The sequence below is a fragment of the Ambystoma mexicanum genome, chromosome 7q, assembly GCF_040938575.1.
Source record: "Ambystoma mexicanum isolate Mex_15411 chromosome 7q, UKY_AmexF1_1, whole genome shotgun sequence".
Classification (NCBI taxonomy): Eukaryota; Metazoa; Chordata; class Amphibia; order Caudata; family Ambystomatidae; genus Ambystoma; species Ambystoma mexicanum.
The window spans coordinates 558,876,819-558,903,581 of NC_090941.1; the positions used below are offsets into that span (position 1 = coordinate 558,876,819).

At 44.6% G+C, this 26,763-nt stretch overlaps 1 protein-coding gene across 1 annotated transcript in view; it reads right to left on the reverse strand.

Moving 5' to 3' along the window:
* The window catches only part of LOC138528064 (guanylate cyclase soluble subunit beta-2-like), a 309,889-nt gene that overhangs the window by 141,943 nt on the left and 141,183 nt on the right, over positions 1 to 26,763 (reverse strand). The window contains exon 13 of the mRNA XM_069639510.1: positions 19,592 to 19,740. Coding sequence (XP_069495611.1) covers positions 19,592 to 19,740 — 149 coding nt within the window. The remainder of the gene's footprint in view (positions 1 to 19,591; positions 19,741 to 26,763) is intronic.

Sequence of the window (26,763 nt, forward strand, 5' to 3'; positions counted from 1 at the left end):
GTGAGCCTCCCGACCAGTGACGGGTATGATCTTAACACTAGGTTAAAATAGGTGAACACGTCCTTTGTGATGTCTCTACTGTGGGACACCATAGGTGCTTCTAAACAAAGTCTCGGTTTTGGATGAATCGGGATACTGTATCTGTTTCCAATATAAATATCCTTGGTCAAAACTTGTCATAGTCTTTTTTCACATCAAGGCTTAAGTGTGCCTCAGTTCAAGGTTCAAAGTCAACAAAACATGTTGTGGCTTATACCCTGCAACTAAGATGCACAGAGTGTCTGTTTTTATGTCCTTATCCCCTTTTTTACTTAGAGGAGTGTCCAAGTTAAGCCACAACTTGCAAAAGGTTCTTTGTCTTTACTTTGCTGGTCATGCGTCCTTCTTCCTCGTCATGGATCTCGTCTGCACGTGCTGTGGTTCTTCCCTATTGTCTGTAGTCTCTTCGCAGTGGGGTGCAGGCAGGGGGTTTCCTCCGATGTATGACTTGATATCTCCCAGGAAGATCCAAGCTCTTCTTCCTTGTAGCTTGACTGCGGATGGAGTAACGTCTTCAAATGTGAACGGTCCGTTGAACCTTGGCTCATCCCACTTTTTCCTTGTAAGGTTTCTCACCAAGACGGTGCCTCCAGGGAAGATGAGTGGAACACGTAGACCTTGAGGCGAGTCTGGTGTAGTGGCTCCTTCTGTGTTCTGTGCTGCACTGCACCCTTTTCATCATCCTGCAGCTGGTCTGAAATTACAGTAAGGCAAGATGTCATACAGTTCAGATAGTTTTGCATTTCAGACCCTAAAACCTCTCCTGGCGACTGGGCATCACATCTAGCTCTATATCGGGGTTTGAGGGGAGTTCTCATTCTTCTTCCTGTGGCTATCTCGTGTGGCATAAGATGATGGTCGGAGCCAGGTTGGTTCCAAAGAGCATACAGTGCCAGTGGAAGGCAGTGCAACCATCCCTTCTTTAGAGTAAGCTTCAACTTGGCTATCCCTTCCTTTAACAAGCCGTTGAGCCTCTCACAGACCCCATTACCTTCTGGATGGTACGCTGACGAGAACTTGTGCTTTATTCCAAGCAGCAAGCTAATCTGCTCAAAGACTGCATTTAAAAAATGAGCCCCATTATCTGATCTCATGACTTCACACACCCTCCACCTGGGGAATACTTCCCTCACTAAAAATGTGGCCGCACAGGTAGAGTTTGGGTGTGTACATGGACCTGCTTCTATCCATCTAAGAATGGACACACCACAACAACTAAGTATCTGTACCCGTTACATACTTGAATTATGTCGACGTAATCGAAATGCAAGTGCTGAAAAGGCCCATTTGGCCTGGGGATGACTCCTCTCATTACTTTTAATGTGTGCCCAGCGGTGAATTGCTGGCAGATCATGCAGTTCACCATAAAGAATGCAACATGCTCAGCTAAATTCGGTATGAACCAGTCTTCCGCGAGCGTTGTTGCTAGATTCTCTTTTGTCATATGCGCAGGGTAATGTAGTTGCTCCAGCGCTATTTTTAATAGGGCTACAGGCATTACTGCTTTACCAGTGCTGTCATGTCACCACAAGCTGCTGTCAGAGGGGTTTAAAGAACACCCTCAACTTTTCCACAGGTTTTTTTCCCACAGGTTTTACTCGTCCTGCTGTGCCTCCCCTTGGAGCTCCATTAGCTGCGTTTGCCCAAGATTGTTGTAACCTTCAGGTGTGGTTCATGCAACCATCATTCTTTCGTGGGTGCACGCCACTTCCACTTCCATAATCGTCTCACTTTGGGATGCCATACGCTTGGCTTCCATGTCTGCTGCGTGATTTCTGTGTGAGACAAAATCTGTCCCTTTCGTGTGGGCGGCGCATTTCACGACCGCTATGCCCACTGGGAGCTGTAGTGCCTTAATGAGCCTGTCCAATAAGGCTGCGTGCTGCACTGGCTGCTGTCCGCTCGGAGGTAGCCCCTCATTTTCCAGCGTGCTAAGCCTGCATGCACCGTTGATGTCACAAAGGCAGAGTCACTATACACTGTTACTTCCTGGTCTGCGTGATTCTCAATGGCGAGTATCAACACCAATAATTCTGCAGCCTGTGCTGAGTAATGAGATGGTATTCGAGCACTAAGAAACACTTGAAACTCTCCATTCGCTGTGTGCTTTATCACAGCAAAGCCTGTGTATTTTTGCCCATCACTTTGTTTGATTCTTGAATACCCGTCAATAAAGACGATCTCTCCTCCTGTAAGGTATTTTCTTTTACCTTGGGAATTTCATCATAGAATTCTTCATAATTCGTGCAGTCATCTATCAGCTCTCCTTCAGTGACCAGCTCTGCTATAAACATAGCTGGGTTCACTATCTTACATCAGACTATTTTCATCAATGGGTTTGATATGATCACTTCATAAGCAGAAGCTCTCTGAGATGTCAATGTGCCCTTTGGTTTCTCTAGAATGGCAAATAGTGAGTGCTCGACGTACAACGTCATGGAGCATCCCATTACAATGGTTGTCGCCTTCTCTATGGCGAACGCTGCGGCAGCTAAACTTTGTTCGCATGGGAAGTGGCCTCTCATTACAGGGTCCAGAATCCCAATGTAATATTCTAGGGCCTTGTACCCCAACAAGGTTTTTTGAGCGAGCACTGCCGTCATAACGCTGCCATCTGTATGTGAAAACAGGTAAAATTCCTCTGCATAATTGGGAATTCCGAGAACTGGAGCTGTACAAATCGCTCTCTTGAGTTCAGCAAACCCTTTCTCCATTGTCTCAGACCATTCAATCTTTTCTTTTGTCACTTGGGCCATCTTTAGGGCCTGAAGTAAAGGCTTAGTATAAGAGCTGTAATCGAAAACCCATGCCCTAACATAGTTGCACAGGCCTAGAAAGCTCTGCATTTGCTTTATCGTGTGTGGCTTAGACGTGTTCAATATGACTTCAGCCCTTTCTGGGGTGACTTTCTTGCCTTCATGTGAGATTAGCTGGTCTATGTACATCACTTCCTGTTGACAATATTGTAACTTCTCCTTGTCAACCTTATAACCTTTCTCAGCCAGTATAGTCAGTAGCTGAACAGAATTGTGGCTGCATTGCTCTTCTGTGGTGCTGCAGATTAGGATGTCATCCACATACTGCAAGATGATACTTTCTAATGCAATATTGCTTAAGTCCATCTGCAGGACTCTGTTGAAAATAGACGGAGACTCACAGTACCCATGTGGTAGCCTTGTGCTTTTCAGACGCATTTGTCTGAATGTGAATGACGTCAGATCTTGTGAGTCACATATTATTTTGCCTCAACGGGTATATTACATAATATTGTAGCCAGGTTCGGGACTAAAGGGAACTTGGCCTCAATAATATCGTTTATCAGTCCAAGATCTTGAATTAGCCTCCAAGACCCCCCCTTTGATTTCTTGACAGGATAAACTGCCGCATTACATGGTGAGTCTGACGTCACTAAGATGCTCTGGTCCATCATGGTAGAAATTGTCTTAGAAATCCCTTCATCTGCCTCTCTGGACATGGGATATTGTCGGTCTCTCTGAAAAATTGCTCCTGGTTTTAGTTTAATGTTCACTTCTCCCACCCCCTTCAAGAGGCCTACGTAATAGGGTCCTGTAGTCCAAACTGAGACAGGCACTTTAGCTATATCGTCATAAAAATATTCAGGACGTTTTAGCACCAACATCATTCTCTGAGGCACTTCTCTTTTGATCATCTTTACCCAAAAGGTGAGACTTACTTCCACCATTGTCTCTCCCATGTCTGCTTGTTCTTCAAACAGATCGTCATCAGTGACGTCAGTCACTTGATATCCTTCTTCAATGGCGATAATCGCGCACCATTGTCTGCCTTCATTATTGTAACCATCAACCAATACCACTTTCCCTCACACTGCAGCTGCGTGTAACATCAAGAGAAATACTTGTCCCTCCCGCTCATGCATAAGTATTCTTGGTCTGAATGAAAACTCATCAGGGGTTCTCATGGTTCTGTCTTCAAGGCCTGGCAATCCCACCATAAGTACACGCATGCCATATGCGAACATTTCTGGCTCTAATGGTATGGCCCTCATGGCTATGTGTCCTGAGTATGCTCTAATCATTTTGCATACATTTGAATAGCGCATTCCTGGAGTGGAGCATACTATGCTCTCCTCTGTGAACGAAATTGTTATGTTCAATTTTGTCATTAAGTCTCGACCCAAAATGTTTACTGGGGTCTGACGCGAGTACAATAAATGTACATTCATTTCGCACACTCATATGGAGACTGGGAGTGTGTTTGTAAAGGGAACTCGACTGTAAGCTCCTGTAAAACTCTGAGTATCTATGGCCTCGCCGGACAAGGAAAACTTGCCTTCACGTATACACGAGCATGTTGCACCCGTGTCAACTAGGAAGGAATATTCTTTAGCACCTATAACGACATCCACCCTAGGGTCCCTATGAGGGCCTGGTGTCACTGATAGGATAGAGCACATCATGGTTCCCAGTGAGCTATCCTAGTTCATAAACAAGTTGGGCCCACTTTGCACTTGTGGATTTTCCCCATTCTCATAGTTACTTCCCCTTCCAGGGTTCTGGGTGTGTGGTAGTTGCGGCGGTGCCTGTTCGGTTTTTGTTTGTGGAAAACTGCCCATGCTCTGAGGTTGCACTTCCTGTTGTGCTCCTGGCGCTTGTTGTGGCACTGTGTGATTCTGTGCAACACCCTGTTGTAAAATTGCCGGTGGATTTGCCGTGCCTGCTCCTATTCCTTGGCCATTCTGCATCATGTCTTGACTTCTGCATGTGCGCGGCAAATGCCCTGTCATTCCACACAGCCAACATACTGGCGGTGGTCGGATTATTTGCCCATTTGTACATATCCGGGTTACCATTTTGCATATTTTAAAAGCTTCCTTGATTATTTTGGAAACCTCCCTGATTGCTCTGCCATCCTCTTCCTCTAAATCCTCTTCCCTGTGGGTAAAATCCTACGTTACCCTGATTATTCTGTATGGACTAGCCACCTGCTGCATGCTTTGTTCAGCTGCACTAGTTAGCATGGCTCCTTCAAGAGCATACTTTGATAATTTCTTTTGCACCAACTTCGCTTACTCACCTTTTCGAGTTGCTTCCTTTTTGCAATTCTTTTCTTGCAACAGTCTACAATAATGTGCAATAGTCAACTGTATTTCAGCCCAAGGCTTAGCCTCAAGTATCTGGGTAAAGAACTCGTAGCACTTTCCATACTGCTGCTCTGCAATTGTTAAATGGCGCTCTGTCATGCGCGGTGTTAATTGTGGTTACACCAGGGTACCCTGCCCGTGTCCACACATCGTCGGCTCTCTCACCAATTATGGCGATCAGGAGACCTTTGCTGTCCCCAATAGCTAGCGTGTTTCCTCCTGTCATTTTTTCTAATTCATGTATCCATTTTCCGGCTCCCGATGTCAGCATTGGAAGCTTGTTTTTCAAGTTTTCTCGATCCATGTGTGGCCATGGAATATATTGTGGTCTTACTCCCCCCTTCTCTAGTAGCGGAAATTGGAATGCGCAGCCCTCTTTCTCTTCTCTCATAGTTCTCCTGTCTATTCCAGGGGTAATATTCCCGCATTGCCGTCTACCTGGCAATGTCCTTAGTCTGTCTACATAGAGCGGTGAAGACACCGCCCTCCGACTATAAGATACTCCTTCATGTCGGTCAGACTGCGTGGCTGACTCTGATGCACTCGGTGCGGACTCGGTAGTATCTGACCATCGTATCCCTCTTTTCCTTGGGAGTCGTCTTTCGCTCCGTCTCCCTTCCACGTTTTCCTCGCGCTCCTCCTTTTCGGAGTCAGACATTGTTTGTCCCCAATTCACACAACTTCTTGTGTCTTCATTGTTTCTACTGATTTCTAATCTATCCAGGGACAGTTCCCTATTCCCACTACTTCGGGTGACATCCTCAGTGTCATAGAGCTGAGTGCTTTCCAAGCGCTATTTCTCCCCCTTTCCTTGTGGTATTTGTTCTAGCCCCATTTCATCATATATTTTATCGATCTTTTCCCCGATGCTTCTGGTGTCGAAGTCATCATCAATGTTTGCCCTAGACGTGCCTGGTACTGAATCGTATGCAGGAAAGAATTCTTCAATGTCTTCCCAGTCTACAACTTGAGCGGGTTTTTTAACGTCCCTCTCCAAATATTCGAGATTGCGTGCTATCTGTCTTCACTTACGTTCAATATCGTCATCAAATTCTTTGCGCTTTCTCGCCTCTTCTCTGACCCTATCCTCTTCCTTTCTCTTTTCATTTCTATGTTCATCCGCCCTTCGTATTTCCTCATCTCTTTGTCTCCTTTTTTCACACACCCTTTGCTCTTCTAACCTTTGTTGTTTCTGTCTGTCTTGATCATAGGCTGCTCTTGGGTTGCGATTGAGCTGTTTTTCTTGCTCCTCGTGATATAGCTGTTCTCGCCTCAGTCTGTCTTTCCTTCTTATCCTTTCTTCTCTTAACTCCTTCTCTTTCTCCTTTCTCTGAATCTCATCTAACCTCTCTTTTGGTCTCATGTTATCACTGTCTTTCCCATCGAGTTTCAATAGGATTTGTCCTCCCATCCATTCGTCTTTTGCGAATGCTATCTCATCAGTTCTGTCTTTCCATTTCTTCCCTTCTCTCTCCTTGTTGAGAGATGCACTTGTCTGTGCCTGATCCTTCCTTTCGTCATCGCGCCTCCCCTTGTCCCTTGGGACTGCGGAGGTAACATTCTTGTCCTTATCCTTCACTTGATTTTCATCACTACTATGTGTAGGTGACTCATATGCTGGGTTGCTGTACCCTGTGGCTGCCTTAAATTCCCTCAACGGGTATAATCCCTCGTCCTTACTTCCTTCAATTGTCGTTTCGGGTGGGGTAGGTGGCGAGGTAGGAATCTCACCCCCCTCAGTGCATACATTGAGCATCCAATCTGTTGGCAGCTCTTCCTCTTTTGTCTGTTCGTACATTTTCCACAATTCGAGAACAGCAAGGCGTTTTTCTAGCTTCTTGCCTTTGTATATATGTCGTGCAAATATGTCATCATATGTTGTAAGACGGCTTTAGATAAAGACCCATTTTGTGGCCATGGCATAAACATCTTGTGGGCAGTACCTTTAACCCACTCATTGCTATACTTCTTTAGCTTGGTTGCGTGTTTTGGCAATTGCTTGCATAAGTGTGCTAATGGAGTTATGTCTTCCACGTTTAAATCTGTTCCCTTTCCTCTTATATAACACTTGTCAATGCTTTCGTGTGATTTTAACACATTGTGACAATATGAGCGAGCACCAAACACCACAAGCTCCAATCCAAATTTTCCACTAAAATTTTATATCATCAATTTGCTCCAAAAACAACAATTCATGTGCGATTCTTTCTTAGCTATCGAATCGCGCACATTTTTTTAATCAGTTCTCTTAACACATTTTTTTCACATATGACGTCATAAAAAACATGTAAGACAGACACTTGACAGACTAGACGGACACCAGATGGACACAGATATCTCTGCGTCTAATCATTACCCCTTCATGGAGTGTAAACAAACCCCTTTCTTATACGTTAACATTCCTTCGAGATCCAGCAAACACTGAACATTTAAGCCATCTTTTGAATAAGATCATTATTTTGGTTGCACTCCACGCGACCGGACAGTGCAGACATTGTTTACATCAAGTAAAAAACATATAATCCTGAATCTCAACAAAGACTGGACAAATGTCCCTATCACCAAAAGACAGTAGATTTGCATACCACGTCTTCTTTCACCTCATTGAGAACGTTCCAGAGCTAGTGGGAAGACCAACCAATGTTGACGTATTTACATTTCTCAGAGATCCAGTAAAGTGTACTCAGCTAAACATGCTCTTGCATGCCATTATAGCTTAAATCAAAAATTTCAATCTCCATCGAATCCTGAGGAGATCCTGAGGAAACTTCCCGCCGACCGACAGATCGAGGGAGCAGAGTCAAGAATTTTATTTGTTATATTTGTTGTCATCTTTTCCTTATTTATTCATACCGACCAGTGTACAATATGTCCTCCGGACTGAAGCAGATTCGAGGATTGGACTGGGAACTCACGTACTTTGAACATGCACAGTAAAAGTGACTCACGGAAGTATTATTTTAATTGATTTTTCCCATAATCTAGCAAAGAAACTGTATCCTGTATTAAAAGACAATTGTCACTCGCAAGAGGGGGGACACTTGTGAAGCACCTGACACTTCTGACACAGAATTTGAAGAACGATATTGGGTGATGGAACAATAACATTGACATTTGGCGAATGATCGAGATGGGGGCCCAGAGCAGCAACATGGTCCTCCCACAAGCAGAGAGGCACCATTGCTTCTCTGGAAGAAAATGCTGTCACCTTACATATCGAACCATAATGTACTTATGTATTGTATTTATCATTATTTTACTGTCATTAACGATCACAACTGCATTTTTATTGGTGCACGGAGTGTTCCAATTTCAGTGCACCCACCTGATGATACGCCATAAAACCCACAAAAGCACCCAGGCCTTATATAGTAATTCCAGTTGCTAGAAAATCTGATGTTAGAATGAACGTGATTAATTGTGATATAGACACATTTATGGAAGCGAATGAGCAGAAAAGCCGGAGACAGGGTCAGCATGAAATAAATGAAGAAAAAACATTGACAACCACACGCACACACACACTGAATGCACACGAAACAGGCCTAGTGTCAATAACCACAGAACCGCAAACGAAAGCAGCAGAGAAGATGAGACTGTCTACCGTAAAAACCTTGACAGGAGATGGTGGGAGAAAACAAGAAGAATTAAGAGAAAGATCAACGGAAGCAGTCATATCAGAAACCCTTAAGAAAACAGAAGCGGCCTCAGAACAACTCTCTGCAAGGACACAAATGTTAGCAAACTTACTATTCTCATACATAGCCAGAGCGGGGAAACGACAAGAAGAACTGAAGAACAAAACAGCAGAGACTGTATTACCCAGCACACATATTCTAACACAAGGAACATGTATGAAGTCTACAATACAGCCATATACCGGACCAGTGTCAGGATGGTTGGCATGGGCATTTGCACGCAGCAGAGAAAAGATGCATGAGGACCAGGAAAGAGCTGCCAGATTCTTGTCCACTCAAATGGCGCAGATGAGGGAGCCAGCACCATGGACCAGGATAACTGAGAACCCTCCAGCAAGAAAAAGCCATACAGAGGCATTCAGAGATGTAGTTATAGCAAATTACAGGAAAACCTTAAGAATCAAGAGAAGCATGCATGAAGATAATAATGAACTAAATGACTACCTGGACAGCACAGCACATCTAGGAAACAACATTTGGTACCAGCACATGAAAGAAGTTGGAAGACAAAATTCAGAAGGAGAATGCTTTGTTTGTGCACTTCTACCGTACAGCATGGGGAAATCCAAGATCTTCGTGGCTGTAGAAATCGATGTCCCGACAGCACACTGCAACACCAGAGGCCAGTTCATGGGAAGTGATGCCTCATTCATATGGGCAACTGAAACAGCTTATCCCGATGAAGATGATTATGTCCAGGACATTAATACGCGAAATAGAGCCCATACTAGGAATCACGTGATTAGGTACGAGAAGATAAAGGAGCAGGTATAAGATGGGAAGTAAACTCCAGATTGAATGTCCAAGGAAAAATTCCAGAAGGGGCTCAAATTTGGAAAAACAGAGGCCAAATGCAGATTTGGGGAACAGTGCTTTCACCAGACGGATGGGAGCAAGGATTAGTGATCTGCCGAGCATGTATGGTCTTTGGAGCCTGCAAGGAAGCAATAGAAAACTCACAGAGACTTTGCAAACCACTATGGCCAAAACTTACAAAATTACTGACATGGGTCAAAGAGAGAGGAGGACCCTTGCAGATAGTGCCACTAGAAAGCCCGAAACTGTGCTTCAGGTTTTATTTTTTTTACATTTTGTATATTGGGGTCATTATTATATTTAAAGTTATTAGTTTTAGATATTAAAATAAATAAATAAATAAATCAAGACATGATTAGGATTGCAAATCAGGGGCCAGGGTTTAGTTGTGGCATATCATTAAGGGTGGTTGGAAGTCACCGAAATATAGCTTAAAAGGCTATTGCTTTATCCGTGAAAGCTTCTTAATGTATTCTTGTATTGAAGAGGATCAGTTTTGGAAGTGTCCTAATGGTGTGGTTTCAACTACAATTGGTATAAAGCTGTGGTTTGCTCCGCAAATTTCTGAGCATTGACCATAGAAAACGCCTGGTCGGGAAGCAATAAAAGTTGTTTGATTTAGTCGCCCTGGAATAGCATCTGTTTTAATCCCTATTGATTGAAGAAGAGGAGATCTGTGGAACTGATAACTCGAGTGAAGAGAGAAAATTATTTTTCTGCCAAATCAGAAGAAGCATTTCATGCAATCCCATATGAACACAGGCTGTTCAGCCTCACCTCATCAGTGTTTGCGACAATCTTCACGCCAAGATTCCAAGTTGGAGAAAATACTAAATGGTTGCAGATAACCAGATGGGAGTTATTGCAAACCATCAACACGACAATAAAAGGATTCAATGCGATCAAGGAAGAGTTAAGAGCCATACGACTGATGACTCTCCAGAACAGATATGTACTTGACATGATCACAGCTATGGATGGAGGAGTTTGTGCAAAGATTGGAGAATCATGTTGCACATTTATACCTTCTCATGACGAAGAAAATTGAACTTTAACAGAGGCTATAGGTATGCTGACAAACCTACAGAACCAGATGATCAATAAAACCTACGAAGTTGATAATGACAGCTGGTTTGGATCGCTGTTTTCATGGGTTTCGCAATGGATGGCAGATGCATTCAAGTTCCTAGGAGCCTTGCTATTAATGATATTTCTAGGATTTTGTGTTATCAAGATAATAATCTCGCAATGCCAGAAAACTGTGAAGAAAGCCATAGGGATGAAGATCATGATTGATGTCAAACCAGGATGGAAGCCCAGAGATCTAACTGATGAAGAAATAAGAGACTTTGTGAAGGCCAGCAAGCATGCGCCAGAAGGGACAATGTTTCTTTATCCCAGGAAACGCAGAAATTATGAAGGAAAATGTATCTATTGCAGCCCAAATGGAAAATGTCAGCTAATGACATGGAACAAAGACGAACATGTAAGGACAGCAGGAAGCCTGAAAGGAGTGATAAAAATATGGACTCCAAAGAGACACTTCTTCAAACCATCATGTACAAACCCAGACAATGAAGAAGAAATGAATACAGAAGAACCAAGTAAGATGAATCCAAAAGAGGAAGCGGAAGTGGTCGATGTATCTACTAGAGGGACGAGTGTAGAGGAGGCCCCAAATACAGCCTGCACTCCAGTCGCCCATTTTGAAGTACCAGGAACGTTCACACCGAGATATGTGACGTATGATGAGTAAATAAACCAGTAGAGAGCTGCAGTAGGGGTCTGCCCAGTGCCTATCAGAAGGACAATACCTATTGAAGTACCAATAACCAGACAACCATGGACAGTAAGGTACTCATTGAGAAAACCCTACCAGCAAATAAAATGAAATGAAGATTGCTTAAACACTGTTCCGGAAGAAACTCAAAAGGCCTTAATTGAAGATGAATGGTGACGACACAAGGGCCCGGACAGACTCAGAGATGAAGGAAATGACAACCAAAGGATGACACACAGTGGGCCTCATCACGACTTTGGCGGTAACCCTTAAATCCAGCGATCGCGCTATTACCGCCGGATTTAAGGGTCCGCCAAATCAGGACTTTGGCGGATTTCGCCCCAGCTCTTGGCTGGGGGGAAATCTGCCGAAAATGTGTGCTTTTACCGGTGGCGGGAAATCCGCCAGCGGTAAGAGCGCAGATTTTCCCCATTGATCCCAATGGGGAATGGGGCATTCCCGAATGGGCCCAATGGGGAATGGGGAATTACATTACCGCCGAACTCGTGATCCGGCGCTATTAGCGCCGGGGAGTTTGGCGATAGGGCTAAAGAGAGATCAGGCCCACAGAGACGAAACGCCATGAATAAGGATATTGTGAACTTGGAAGGAGAGACGATGTTGAAATATAAAGAAACTTAAGCCGTAAGCAGGATGAAGATATTCAACCAGCTAACGCCTGTACATATGCTTGTAACCGTAAGAAGCTAAGAAAACAGTAAGGCTTGCTATGCTTAGTAGAAGAATAGAGTGGTAAGCACCACCTATACACATCTACCTCAACGAAGCACACTATATAAGTGCGAGTCCACTTTACACAAAGCAGAATCAACTCAGGTTAGTAGGGGTCAAAAGGACAGGATTCATATTCCAGCTAAAACGAGAAGAGATGGCTGATTCAAAACTCAGCAAGAGCAGCTCGTGCCGGGGATGTTAAGGTCAGACCAAGAGAAGGAGTGAACAGTAGCTTTGCGGAATCGAAAATTAAGAACAGAACAGCTTATCTCAGGAAGGCCGAGATAGGGAGGCCCAGGCAGGTGGAAAGCCGAATAAGAATTAAATGCGCAAACTAAGCAGATTCACATTGTGCTAGCACGTGACCAGCCGAGCGAGAAGAGGCACAGTTTCACATCTACGTCTGGCTGTCGCCCAGACAAGGATATCATAACTTTTTCTGACAAGAAGATACAGTTTTGAGGCCGACCAACGCCATCTAATTGACACATAGCCACTAAAGTAATGATTGATGGAGACCGGATGAATCTTGGGGCATCCTGCACCTGGTTGACCATTCTGCGTGCTGCTCATTAAAGTGGAGATTTATGAATGGGGTTGAAGCCAACCCAATCACAATGGACCAAATAATCTAGGGTCCTATAGATAGTAGAACCAATGGGACATTGCACTTTTAATGACGTCTACCGTAGTCATTTGTGAAGGAAGGGCTTAGACGCCCACCTGATAGTGTTCATCCAATCCCCACACTCCGTTACCATATACAGATATAGCACCTATATTTAAGTTACCTTTTTCCAACCAATAGAATTGCATGTTAACTTTTGAGTGTTACACGTCAATGATGATGAGTTTTGAGTATCGATGTTACTGTTTGTATGAAGTTGTTGGGAGTTGAAGCGAGACGGGCTATCGCATTACTGTTTATTTCCATGTTTCCCCCCGTTTTTTGTACTGTCATTAAACGAACTCCCCTTTACCAAACCATCGAGTTGTCCTTATTGATTGGTGTTGGAGTAAGAAAACCTGCACCCCCATCCACCTCAAGGTGCAGCTATCTCGTCTTAAAGTACTGCAGAGCAAACTCCGACTCTATGGCCGGGGGTCTCTCCAGTACACGGAAGAAACTCAAAAGGCCTTAATTGAAGATGAATGGTGACGACACAATAGCCCGGACAGACTCAGAGATGAAGGAAATGACAACCAAAGGATGACACACAGTGGGCCTCATCACGACTTTGGCGGTAACCCTTAAATCCAGCGATCGCGCTATTACTGCCGGATTTAAGGGTCCGCCAAATCAGGACTTTGGCGGATTTCGCCCCAGCTCTTGGCTGGGGGGAAATCTGCCGAAAATGTGTGCTATTACCGGTGGCGGGAAATCCGCCAGCGGTAAGAGCGCAGATTTTCCCCATTGATCCCAATGGGGAATGGGGCATTCCCGAATGGGCCCAATGGGGAATGGGGAATTACATTACCGCCGAACTCGTGATCCGGCGCTATTAGCGCCGGGGAGTTTGGCGATAGGGCTAAAGAGAGATCAGGCCCACAGAGACGAAACGCCATGAATAAGGATATTGTGAACTTGGAAGGAGAGACGATGTTGAAATATAAAGAAACTTAAGCCGTAAGCAGGATGAAGATATTCAACCAGCTAACGCCTGTACATATGCTTGTAACCGTAAGAAGCTAAGAAAACAGTAAGGCTTGCTATGCTTAGTAGAAGAATAGAGTGGCAAGCACCACCTATACATATCTACCTCAACGAAGCACACTATATAAGTGCGAGTCCACTTTACACAAAGCAGAATCAACTCGGGTTACTAGGGGTCAAAAGGACAGGATTCATATTCCAGCTAAAACGAGAAGTGATGGCTGAATCAAAACTCAGCAAGAGCAGCTCGTGCCGGGGATGTTAAGGTCAGACCAAGAGAAGGAGTGAACAGTAGCTTTGCGGAATCGAAAATTAAGAACAGAACAGCTTATCTCAGGAAGGCTGAGATAGGGAGGCCCAGGCAGGTGGAAAGCCGAATAAGAATTAAATGCGCAAATTAAGCAGATTCACAGTGTGCTAGCACGTGACCAGCCGAGCGAGAAGAGGCACAGTTTCACATCTACGTCTGGCTGTCGCCCAGACAAGGATATCATAACTTTTTCTGACAAGAAGATACAGTTTTGAGGCCAACCAACGCCAACTAATTGACACATAGCCACTAAAGTAATGATTGATGGAGCCCGGATGAATCTTGGGGCATCCTGCACCTGGTTGACCATTCTGCGTGCTGCTAATTAAAGTGGAGATTTATGAATGGGGTTGAAGCCAACCCAATCGCAATGGACCAAATAATCTAGGGTCCTATAGATAGTAGAACCAATGGGACATTGCACTTTTAATGACGTCTACCGTAGTCATTTGTGAAGGAAGGGCTTAGACGCCCACCTGATAGTGTTCATCCAATCCCCACACTCCGTTACCATATACAGATATAGCACCTATATTTAAGTTACCTTTTTCCAACCAATAGAATTGCATGTTAACTTTTGAGTGTTACACGTCAATGATGATGAGTTTTGAGTATCGATGTTACTGTTTGTATGAAGTTGTTGGGAGTTGAAGCGAGACGGGCTATCGCATTACTGTTTATTTCCATGTTTCTCCCCGTTTTTTGTACTGTCATTAAACGAACTCCCCTTTACCAAACCATCGAGTTGTCCTTATTGATTGGTGTTGGAGTAAGAAAACCTGCACCCCCATCCACCTCAAGGTGCAGCTATCTCGTCTTAAAGTACTGCCGAGCAAACTCCGACTCTATGGCCGGGGGTCTCTCCAGTACACTGCCTTCTCTTCGCACTTCCTACTTCTTGCCTGAGCAGTCTCAAAACTCTTCTGTCTATCTGCTTTTGTGACTTGCTCCTCATGACTCCATCTTGCCTGCCCTTTCCTCCCTTCATTGGCTACCATTCCACTCTCGCTTGAAGTTCTTTTCCTCTATCTTGTCTTTAAGTCTCTACATAATATTGCTCCCCCTTACCTCTCTTCCCTCCTCTCATACATGGAATTCCCCCACTTGATCTCTCTGTTTCCAGTCTTAAATCCTCCTATCTGTTCCCCATCTACCTTGTGCCCAATCATGCATTCGCTCCTTCTCTCTTCTGGTCCCTCTTCACTGGAACTCACTTCTTTCTCTCTGCTGTCTTTCTTCCTATGCCCTCTTTCGCTCTGGTTTTACGGCTAATTTGGTTTCTCTGTAATTATTTGTTTTTCTGGTTGTTTTATCATTAATATTGTACGATTGTGTGAATTAGATGTCAAGGGCTTTCTACAAATCAAAATACAATATAAATACAAATTTGCCCAACCAAAGTTCATACTAATTAAGCACCCTCAGCTTCGACTGAGATGTCCTTTTCTGGGATTCGAATCGATGGTCTGCATATCACACTCACATATCAGCAGCAAGTTCAGCTATCCTAATCCGGCTTTGACAGAGCCCTTATTGCAGTGGTTCTTTGCGACAATGTCACACTCACATATCAGCAGCAAATTCAGCTATCCTAATCCGGCTTTGACAGAGCCCTTATTGCAGTGGTTCTTTGCGACAAAAGCACCTTGAAGGGGGAGTCTGGTGAACGTCCAGAGGTTGAGTTGGGGGTTGCAATTGCTGTGGGCAGAGGTCAAGGGCTTCAAATTGACTTTGTGACATCAGGTTCACAGCTGCACTTTTGTCGATGTGCAGTTGACTGTATCATGACATGGCTTCTGGGTTGTCTTCTTTTTCCTGCTCGGCTTCTGAACCATATTGCCATGAAAAAGACTTCCAGGACTTCTTCATCTTCACTGAGCGAAGGAGACAATGCCCCTGCCGTAGGAACCACGGCATCGCTCTTTGTCAGGCGCTCAATGGTTGTTGCTACCTTCGACAACTTCTTGGGCAGAAACAGTGGTTGACTAAGGGAAGGTGGCAGAGTGCTGCAGTTTTTGGCATGACCCGGAAGTTTTGTCTTACTGCCGGAGAGCCAGGCTTGACTGTGTGCCACTGATTGTCGCAGTGACATAATGATTGCCGGTCTTGAACAGCTTTAACACTTTCAATACAAAGGGACTTGAGAGTGTCTCCAGGTGATCAGCGCTCGAATATGTTCGTTTTTAAGAGCACCCATTTGAGGCTTTGTTGTTGTGATATTCCTGTTCCTTGGAGTATTTGATGTTGAAGGCACCCTTAGTGGTAATTTTGCATTAGTGCATTTGCATTTTGCCACATGATGTGAAGGAGGAAATTGCTGAGTCATCCTCAACCGACATGGTGACGCACAGGTTTTTATGCACTTTTAAATAAGGATATAAGGCAGCTAATGTTGTCCATGTGGTGACCGACTGGTGTGGTTCCTGCAAGGGTGTAGGCTTCATAGGCACCCACCGTACGGTGAGGGACGTAAGCCAGATCCCCCAGGATGAGGCTACCCTGTCTAACCGCTGCTGCAGGATTTTTTGTTGCTGGAGCTGTAGCAGATGTTTATGTAAATTCTGAGTGGGTGTGACCGCTGCCACTACAGGCACTTACTCTCCTCTACAGCACTGTGATTGTTATCAATGTTATCAATGAGGTCACGGGAAACTCAGTTGTTTGCCCGGGCATTCATAGGGCCGTGAACAGAGGATGCCAAATCAGTCTGCAGAAAAGATATTCCTCCCTCCGCCAGTTGGTATATTGTGGAGGCCTGCGGTTGCGTAACACAGCGTCTCACAGAGGGACCACACAGACACTTGTGACGCATATAATAGAGTACGCTCATCTTGAAACTCCCAGCATGATGATGCTTCCTGCCTCATCACGCTTACGTGTGACATCAACACGTTGCAGCTCTGGGTGACGCCTGTAACCATCGCGAGGCTTAAGATGAAACCTGCTGCTACTGTCACCATTTCCAGCAGCTAAACAAAATACCCCTGTAGTAGACATGCGCAGCTGCACGTAACATATAATACAACCCCAAACGATTCGTGTTCCAGGGGAACAGACGCGGTCCTGCTGCACAAATAGATGCTTTGTCATGTGACCACCTCATCCCACCTGCTAAACAAAAAGCAGGTGATCTTTATGGTTTTGCCTTATTTAATTGCCTTATTTAATTTTAAAGTAGCAACAAAAAAGCAGGAGGTAAAGCAATCACTTGCAGCGAAACTAGGGTACAATGCACATCATTGGTGTCCCCTTTTCTCCCCCCACCCCCTTTTTCTGCTTAGTTCATTGATTACATTTGGAGAGAATGTGATGTGATTGTTAAACATGTGTTAGGCTATGTGGTGTGGTTCTCCCCACCCCTTGGTTTTCTCTTCAGATTGATTCCTAAGTGAGAGCATTTGTTTATTCTATGTTTTCCGTGTCCTCACGTGGATCAAATGTATTAGTTTAGGTTGTTCGTTGTTTTTTATGGTACAGGTGGCAACACGAAGCACTGCAACTGCCTGCCATGTATTGATGTTTTGTGATGGTTTTCGTTTTAATATGTGTTTTTTCGAAAAATAAATACATTCTGTACATTGACTTGCCTGTCTGAAATGGTCTACCTCCTGCGTCCACCCGTTGGGCCCAGGTTTCCTAAAAATAAACTTTGCAAATGACCGACTGGGAACACTCGCACAGTTGAAACAGCCACGCGCTGCTGTACTCTGCGGCAAGCACACTGGGTGCTTCTGAAAGATGAAACAGCCTTGCTTCCATCAGCCGATCCCTGATCTTACTGAATTTTCACAGATAATTATCCCAGTGTCCATTTCGTTATTTGTTCAGTAATGGCGATCACCAGTTGTAATGCTATTACTCAGAGGCGTTGCTAGGGAGGGGCTAAGGGGGCTATAGCCCCTGGTCCTTTGGTTGTAGCCCTGTATAGAATATTAGGAGCTATAACCAAAAGGCTAGCTAGCCCCAGGTCCCGACAGTTCCGACATTAACATAGCCCCAGGTCTTTTCCAGACCTAGCAACACCCCTGCTATTACTAGCGGTAATGTTTCCACTAACAGCCTTCTGCTGTAGGTACTTTTACTCTCTGTAATGGGCCACATAGTACCACTAGCGGTCATTTCCATATAGCAGAGGCACTTTTCATACCGCCCTTTCAATTATGAGTCTCCTAATGCCAGTTCTCCAGTCTGGATTCCCATTAAAATACACCCACATGTCCTGCCCTGAATGTTCTTTTCAATGAATATGGCAACAGTGATTATGACATCATTCCCATCATGCTTTGGACATGTTCACCGTATTTGATGTCCTTTGTCTATCTCCTAATAATTTCATATCCCATTTTAAATGGTGCCCTAAATCCCAGCCCAAATAAGAGTCCTCACCCATATCATTTTCCGTTTGATTACTTCTATTTATTCATATTACGCTGAACGAGTAGTGTTTACAGGTAACCCATGGAGGCACATAAACATTTCGTTTCCCAGCAGCTAGTGCGGCCCGATGCCACTATTGATGTGGTACCCCATACGCAGTGGGTTTCTGCTGCTTAGCCATGTGGATTAGCCATCACTGGCCGCAGCTCAAACTTATGAAAGACTGTTTGATTGGATTTTACACTGTGTGAAATTTCGTTAGCATTAGTGGCTGGTGGGTTGGGCCTGACCAGCGGTAAATTCCCTGTACCCCGAGATGGTAGACCTCAGCAAAGCAAGGGTCTTCACTAAGGGCGTATATCTGTTAAAGGCTCTCTCCAAGCATGGCGGCCATCAATGCTGTTAGCAACGCATCTTCACACTGGGGTGGGGGCAGGGGAGTGGGAGGAGTGGGTTAATAGTGTTTTTTGTTAAATAGCCCCCATTCATTGAAAAAGAAGGCCACCATGGACAAGCTATCCATGGTGGCGGCCTAATGTGGAAGACAATGGGGCGTAGTGTGGCGCGCCAAGATTAGGTAAGTGACTGGACCTGGTGGGTACAGTCAAGGTCGGGAGCGTGTGGGGAGGGTTGAGAGGTGGTGGTGGGCAGAAGAGTTTTTCTGCTGGAGTTGGTGACACGCAGGGAAGAATCACTCAAATCCCCCACAAGATCGGCCTTTATCGCGGGGTTCAGCCCTCCATCCGAAGCAACTGATTGGCTTGCTCTTCCGGCTCTGGGTTCAATAGTTGATCAAATACTATTAATATCCATTCTGAAATCTTGGTTGAGAGGAAATGCTCCATGTCTCCGTACTTTTAGTTGTCTCTCAAGCACCCTATCCATAGCCTGTGGGCTCTAGTAGGAGTTAGCTTCAGCAGCAAACCTTATTTTCCAAAACAATGATCCCAACTTGATCTTGTGCTTCACTTTTCCATTGTGCCAAATACTGTTCCCTATCCATGGTGGTGTTAGCAGGTAGCACCCTGCCCATAAATAACAGCACGTAAGCAGTACTTACCTTATAAACGTCATGAACGCTGGTGAGACGATCAAACTTTGAGTACATGGAATTCAGCATGTTCACAATTTGGATTGGTTCGCAAGCTGCACATATGTTGGTAAATGTCACCACATCGCTGAACAAAATGGTACATATTTTGAACTCCCCTGCAAAGACAAACAGCAATGCATACTTTTGTTAAACCTCCAATAACATTACATTTTAGCGATAAAAAAAAGCATTAGGTTCCTGAATCGAGTGCATACATGTAAAATCCAGCAATTGCTTTCCCGGGTGAAATGTATTAAAATGTTATTTGCAGGGTTATTTGTACATCATTATGTAGAAAAACATGTTCCTTGGACACAGCTGTCAGGTTCCACAGGTAAGCTTTATTCCAGTTACACATAAGATGGTAACATGAACCACTGGGTCCCATCACCCAGGCTGGGCCTCTCCAACGGACTCCTCCTGGAACCTTCACAGCAGACATTCCTACACTCACAACCAAACATTCCCTCAGACACAGCCACCTTCTCTCAAGCATTCCCAAGCACCTGTATTCACACCAAGCACGATACAACAGATGTCTAAAGTGCTGTTTGAATTTCTGTTGTATTTAGTTTTCAGCATTGCAACAGTGGCCCTGTGTGAGAAATCCAGCACCTGCTGTATCGTTCTATGACCTTTTGACTTTTCTGTGGGATTTGTGGCCAGATTGTGAGCCGCAATGAGAATCCAGAAGAAAGTTCTCGTGGGAACCGGAGCACAATAGGGAGTGACTGGCAAGAGGAATCCGCAAAGTCACTCTCGCGCCTGCCTCCAATTCAGCTCTTCTCCAAAAGGAAATTCTGCTCATAATTGATTCTAATTGCAGATGAAGAACATTTCATCTGGAGAAACCAAATGAGGGCTTCACCCAAGATAATCTGGAGCCTGTACAGAACCAAGGGGCTGGTCTGTTAACAATTTAAAACGTACCCAAAAAGTCCAGTCACCCTTGTATGCCAGATTTTTGAAGCATTCTTTCCAGCTATGTGCCTGATATGCATTGATTTTTACGGCTTGCTTGGCAAGCTTGATATCACAGCCTTGGCAGAGAACACGCGAGATACTGCGATAAGGAAATCACACAGCAGAAGATCAAAATACACATTAGATCTTTGCACAAGCTCAAGGCCACGAGTGGAAATGGTCTCCAGCTCACATTCATAATTCTTCGACAAACTATTCATTTCAGCGTTGTATAGAAGTTACACAACTATTAAATGGACAGAGTCAATTTCAAAACAATGTAAAACATCCTAAAGACTACTGACCAATGTCTTTAGTAAATGTGGGCTCCATGTAACATAACGCTGAATGGCTAGATTTGGGACAGTTGTTAAAAAGCTGGTATAGAAAGAACAGATTTTCATTGCACTATTATAGCCATTGCAACATCAGTCACAATACAGTACAGGGCACTGTTGAGGTAGCAGCAAGGAAGAGAAATATAGCAACTCTGCATAGTAAGGAATCAGAAATAGCCTTTAACAACACTGAGTGGCCATTTATAGCATAGATATGCTGTGAGGATCGGAATCACACCTGCCACGCCCCTTTACATTATGAAAGTCCAGCAATGAGCATGTATACAAGCAGCAGCCTTTGAGTCCCTTTTAAAATGAGAGCAGCACTAAGCAAGGATATTTGTCATCCCATTTACTTCCCAACCTTAGTTTTGGGATGATAGTTTGAGCTCTTAGAATGGACATACATAAGGTTGGATGGTGGGTGTTTACGCCCATTCAAATGTGAAAGTGTTATGATAAGATGTTGCTGGTTTGTGATCTTGATGAATCAATACCAGCCATCCTGAATGCAATAAACGAATAAGGTGTGGTTAGTGGTTGCCAAAATAAGATAGTGCAAAGCTAAACTAATCTTACTAATATAGACAATGTCTTAAACTAATACCATTCAATACATTGGCTGTTGCACTGAGTACAGCCATAAATACAAAACTGAGGGACCACACTAGAAATCTTTGGGAAATGACAGACATTAATGTGAATCTATTTTTAAATATCATCATAGAAGATCTAGAAAATTGTAAAATTCATAACCTATGAGTTTGGGAAATGCAATCATTATGAAAGTGAACACATTACAAAACGCTGGTAAAGGGAAACGAACAATCTACGATCACTATTAAATGAAGGTGGTTTTGCCATATCAGACATGAGGCAATTCAGAAAAGACCAAGTGAAAACCAGAGTGGGGAGTATTCATTTGGCACAGAATTATGAGTTTGATCCAAATATTTATTTCAGTGCCATCAAACCAGACCTTTCAGCCAATTACAAACTTCAAATTAAACAAAATCTGGAAGTGGAAGCCAACTACTCAAATGCCATTTTCAAGCGAAATCCTAAAGGATGAAAATTATCTCAGTTGAATCTATTAGTTCACCTGTCAAACCCAGGAAGTTTCAATAATTGCACAACGCACTGAAGTAGAGAACTTGGTGCAAACATATCTAAGCAACACCGGCCCACTCTTCTACAGAGAACACATTAAAATGGCCGGCAAACTCAAACAACAGAAAATATGTTTCAAGCTTTATTGGAGTCCAGCACAAATGCATGCTTTCACTCTAGGAGATGGGCAAGCGACGGAAGGGTGGTTGAAAATCAGACGCCTAGTCATGGATGGTAATATCTTGCAACAAGATGGGCCTCATTATGACCCTGGCGGTCCGGGAAGTACGGTACCGGTAAGCATGCCGGGCCCGCAGTTCCCGGACCTCCATACTACGTGTTGTGGTCACGGGTGCCTGTCTGCCCGCCAGGTCTGACCTGGCGTGCAGACAGGCACCCGCGAGCACAGCACGTTGGATGCACCGGCAGCACTCTGAATGAGCCAGTGAATCCGACGCCCCCACCCTCATTCATCCCTATGGTGCCGAATGGGGTTGGGGAGGCGCTTCCTGACATTATGCTAAAGGTACATCATTATGCTAGGCATTACTTATGCAGCTCATATTTTAATGTATCACTTTGTCAAACCCTTTTCGAATCTAAAGATCAATTCAAAAGATGTAAGCAGTGAAATGGCGGTACATCTCGGGAGTAACTTCGTTTTCCGGAATCAGATTTGCCAACGCAGTGGGGGAACTTGATTAGGAGCGGGATTTCTTATGTTGAAGTATAATGAAAACCTGCACACCCCTCACATATATTGCGTTTCAGCGTTTAACAACCAAATGAACGTAAATCGTAAAATATTCCGCCTTCATCAGGGCAGTAGTGACAGAGTCCTGCAATGCATGAAAAGAAAAAGGGAAAGACAGAGAGAGCAATGCATGCCAGGATTGTTGATATCTGCTGAACCTGTCAAAGATCAGATGTAGAGTGGTTTATGTTAAAAGAAAGAAGAACATCTCCACATAAAGATATCATGTAGTGTGTTCGTTTTTAAATACTTTCTACTGTGACCTCTTCGTCACCAGTGGAAGGGATAGAAGTTTTCTATCCTACATCCCACGTCGCAGTGCCTCGTGACATTCACCATTCACCCGACCATGCAGCACATTGGGAGAATTAGTATATGGTGCAGGTATGCAATGTACACTACAGGTACCTTTACATCGAAGGGGGGGTGGTGGATACGTCCGGAAGCGAGCTTCATAGGTACGCCACCTTTTGGATTTTCGCCTCAGCATCAGATGTCATGGGCGAGAAAAGTTTATTGCATCAAAAAAGGCCAGCCAGTTGTAAGAGCCACGTGGTCACTCGGGGATGGCTGCTGGGTACCTGCCGTTCCGGCATAGATTATCTGTGGAGGAAAAAAGGGGGGCAGGGGGCTTAGAGAGAAGGGGGAAGGGCAAAAAGGGACGGGGAAAAGAGGTTGTTGTGAGCCATAGTAATGAGACAGAGGGCCTCATTAGGACCCTGGCGGAGAGGGTATTACGCCAGCGTAGTGCATGGCGTACCTCTCCGCCATACTACGAGTTCCCGTAGCGCCATGGAGGTTTTCTCCGCCTGGTTTTACCAGCCGGAGAAAACCATGGCGCTACGGGACCTCGTTGTTAATTACGCCACCGTATTTTACGGTGGCGTAATTAACTCCTTCCCCACTCCCATTATACCCTATGGGGCAAAAATGGGAATGGGGAAGGGCAGAATGGGGATTGGGGATTTACCGCTCCGCCGAGGTCGGAATGGGGCGGTAAATCCGCCAACCCCCATGGCGCTATCGGCGGCTTTCCGCCATGCTTCGCGGTGCATTTAGCACCGCGAAATCCGCCTGGGTCGTAATGAGGCCCAGAGGCCCTCATTACGACCCTGGCGGAATTCGCGGTGCTAAATGCACCGCGGAGCACGGCGGAAAGCCGCCGATAGCGCCATGGGGGTTGGCGGATTTACCACCCCATGCCGACCTTGGCGGAGCGGTAAATCCCCAATCCCCATTTTGCCCTTCCCCATTCCCATTCTTGCCCCATAGGGTATAATGGGAGTGGGGAAGGCGTTAATTACGCCACCGTAAAGTACGGTGGCGTAATTAACAACGAGGTCCCTTAGCGCCATGGATTTCTCCGCCCGGTAAAACCAGGCGGAGAAAGGCTCCATGGCGCTACGGGAACTCGTAGTAGGGCGGACGGGTCCGCCGCGAATAACGCTGGCGGAAACCCACTCCGCCAGGGTCGTAATGAGGGCCAGAGTTTCTGTCAGGAAGGCTATAGGGGCCGTTATGGCGTCTAGGTCCAAAGGTAAAAATATAACAAGGTAAATAGAAAATACCTCTGCCAGTTGGATGGTTGAGACTCTTTGCCTCTCATCAATGTATCTGGATGCCCCAAGTGGACGTGATACTAATTCGAAAAAGTCGGAAGGGTGGCTTAGGCTCGGATTGGGTGCTGCTGATCCGAGGGTGTGCCAGCAAAGTGCACGTCCTGAATTGAAAGTGGCCGAGAAAGGCATCCAATCAGGCTGCTGCCACGCAGGCAAAACATGTGTTAAGATAGTTGAAGAGACAAGCAATGCTATACAAGTCGCGTACCTACCCATGCAAGCGGACGCTACCGCACACGAGTGGAGATTGTTCCTATCGTGATGCTGGGGGAAAAAGGCTGGCTGCAAGGATGAAAACCTGCGAGCTGTGTGTATTTTTGCTCAAATCTTGAATCTGTGATCATTGAATATGAATATTTAGTTGTTGTTGCTTTGACTCACAAACCCGCAAATAACACTTCCTTGGTTTTCTGTATTTATCTACACTATATACTTTCTGGTTGTCTTTCTTTTATTGTATGTCCTGTTTTGAATATCACAATTTGTAGTTGTTCTATGCCTTTGTACAACCAAATACAGAATAATTTCAGTATTTTTCTGTCTTTCTGGTGTTTCCTTTATTGCTGCCAAAGAATTAGATGTGACGTGCACTAATTTATTGTCTGCAAAACGGAGGGGTAGCAGGAAGAGGTTACTAAATTGCATAACCCGTTTGCTCTAAAAACCTGTGGCGCAGCAATACTCCTTTCTTCATGATTTATAATCTAATTGCCCTCCAGATAAGGGGCGTATTGGCCCTTATTACGCATCTAATTCTTGTAATTACGGCACATGTCATTTTTCAATGCGTACATTTACGCTAGCTGATCACAGTGTATATAAGGCAAGCTTCCTCATTCCACCAGTAGATGGCACTGCTGTCTGCCTCATTAGTTCTGTCCATGCGAGCTTCGAATCCGGATGATTGAGTGCGAGCCATTCACTGCTGGATAATTTGGCGCAGCTCATTCTGGCACACCCAGTTGGCCGTGCCCAGCAGGGCGCAGGGACCTGGGACCTATAGGTTTCAGTAATGTTTTGGTGCACAATTACTGGAGGGGCGCATCTGCGTTGCAGGTAAACCCTGCATTCCTTGCATATGGGAAAAGAGATTAAAATGGCTTGTATATAAAGTTATGCTGCATAACTTCACAGAGCTGCATGAGAACACTTAGTTTGACTATGGTAGCACTCATGCTGACTACATAAATGCTGATGGCATAACTCAAAGATGCAGGATGCAGTGAGTAAAGCAAGTGAGTTCCTTACGAGTCCCATGTATATAGCAATGTTATATATTAGTATTAGCACATATCTTGTACCAGTGACTGAGAATGAAATTAAAGCACATCTATGCAACCATGCTCCTTTGTTTTATGTATTTAAGAGTCAGAGAATGTCTCTATTGTCAGGCTATGCTTTTTGTAAACTTTTTAATAGCTAATCGAATGTCTCCCAAGTCTCGCTGCCCTATTCGGCCCCCATGCTTTGCAGAAACCCAGGTATTTTCTTCTATTAAGCACTGATTCTATCTATGTATAGATATATAGCAGGGGACAAAGCCCTGAGGCATCTAGGCGCTAGTTACAGTTACAGGCGGGTTATGGGTTACATGGTTGCAAAATAGTTGTTACAAGGTGGGAATAAGTTACATGGTCGCTCGACAGTTGCAGCAGGTAAGGTTGAAAGTTAAATGGAAGTACGACAATTACATAGCAAATGGTGGAAGGGTAGTTAGAATGTCGTTTATATCAGACAGAAGACGATGCGTGGACCATGATGGGGGGATAAGGGGAGTGGGCAAGTCCGGGACCAGATGTCTTATGTGCGTCTATTCTACATGTTTACATTACTGAGTGCAGACATTATTAGCATATTTACTGCGACAGCGTACTTTAACTCTGGGCACCTGTCAATATGCAGACGCAAGGCTAACACGGATGTGTTCAAAAGATGCTCAAACCTTCCTAAATGTAAATGTTCTACTTCGGGGAAAGAACCACGTGGGTTGTATTGCTGGGCGATGCCTGCTGCATGCAGAATGTGGTTTGAGATCTTAGCAAGTTTGAATTAATTCCTAAATAGTGATTATTCTAGTGTCCCTCATTTGGATGTGCAGGCATCTCAATTCTCACCGATCTACCAATGCGAAAATATTTGTATACATTTTCTTTTTTACAGGTCTGTTTACACTCCCTATGCATTATTTGGTTTATGCAACACTTTAATACCATATTACGGACATTCCTCACACCTCTCTAGCAGATACAATTGGAGACATGTGAGAACATCTTTGAGGATTCCATGCACTAGTGCAAAGATTAACACTTTCAAAGATCCATTTCACAGTTGCAGCTACCGGAGATATGCCTACTG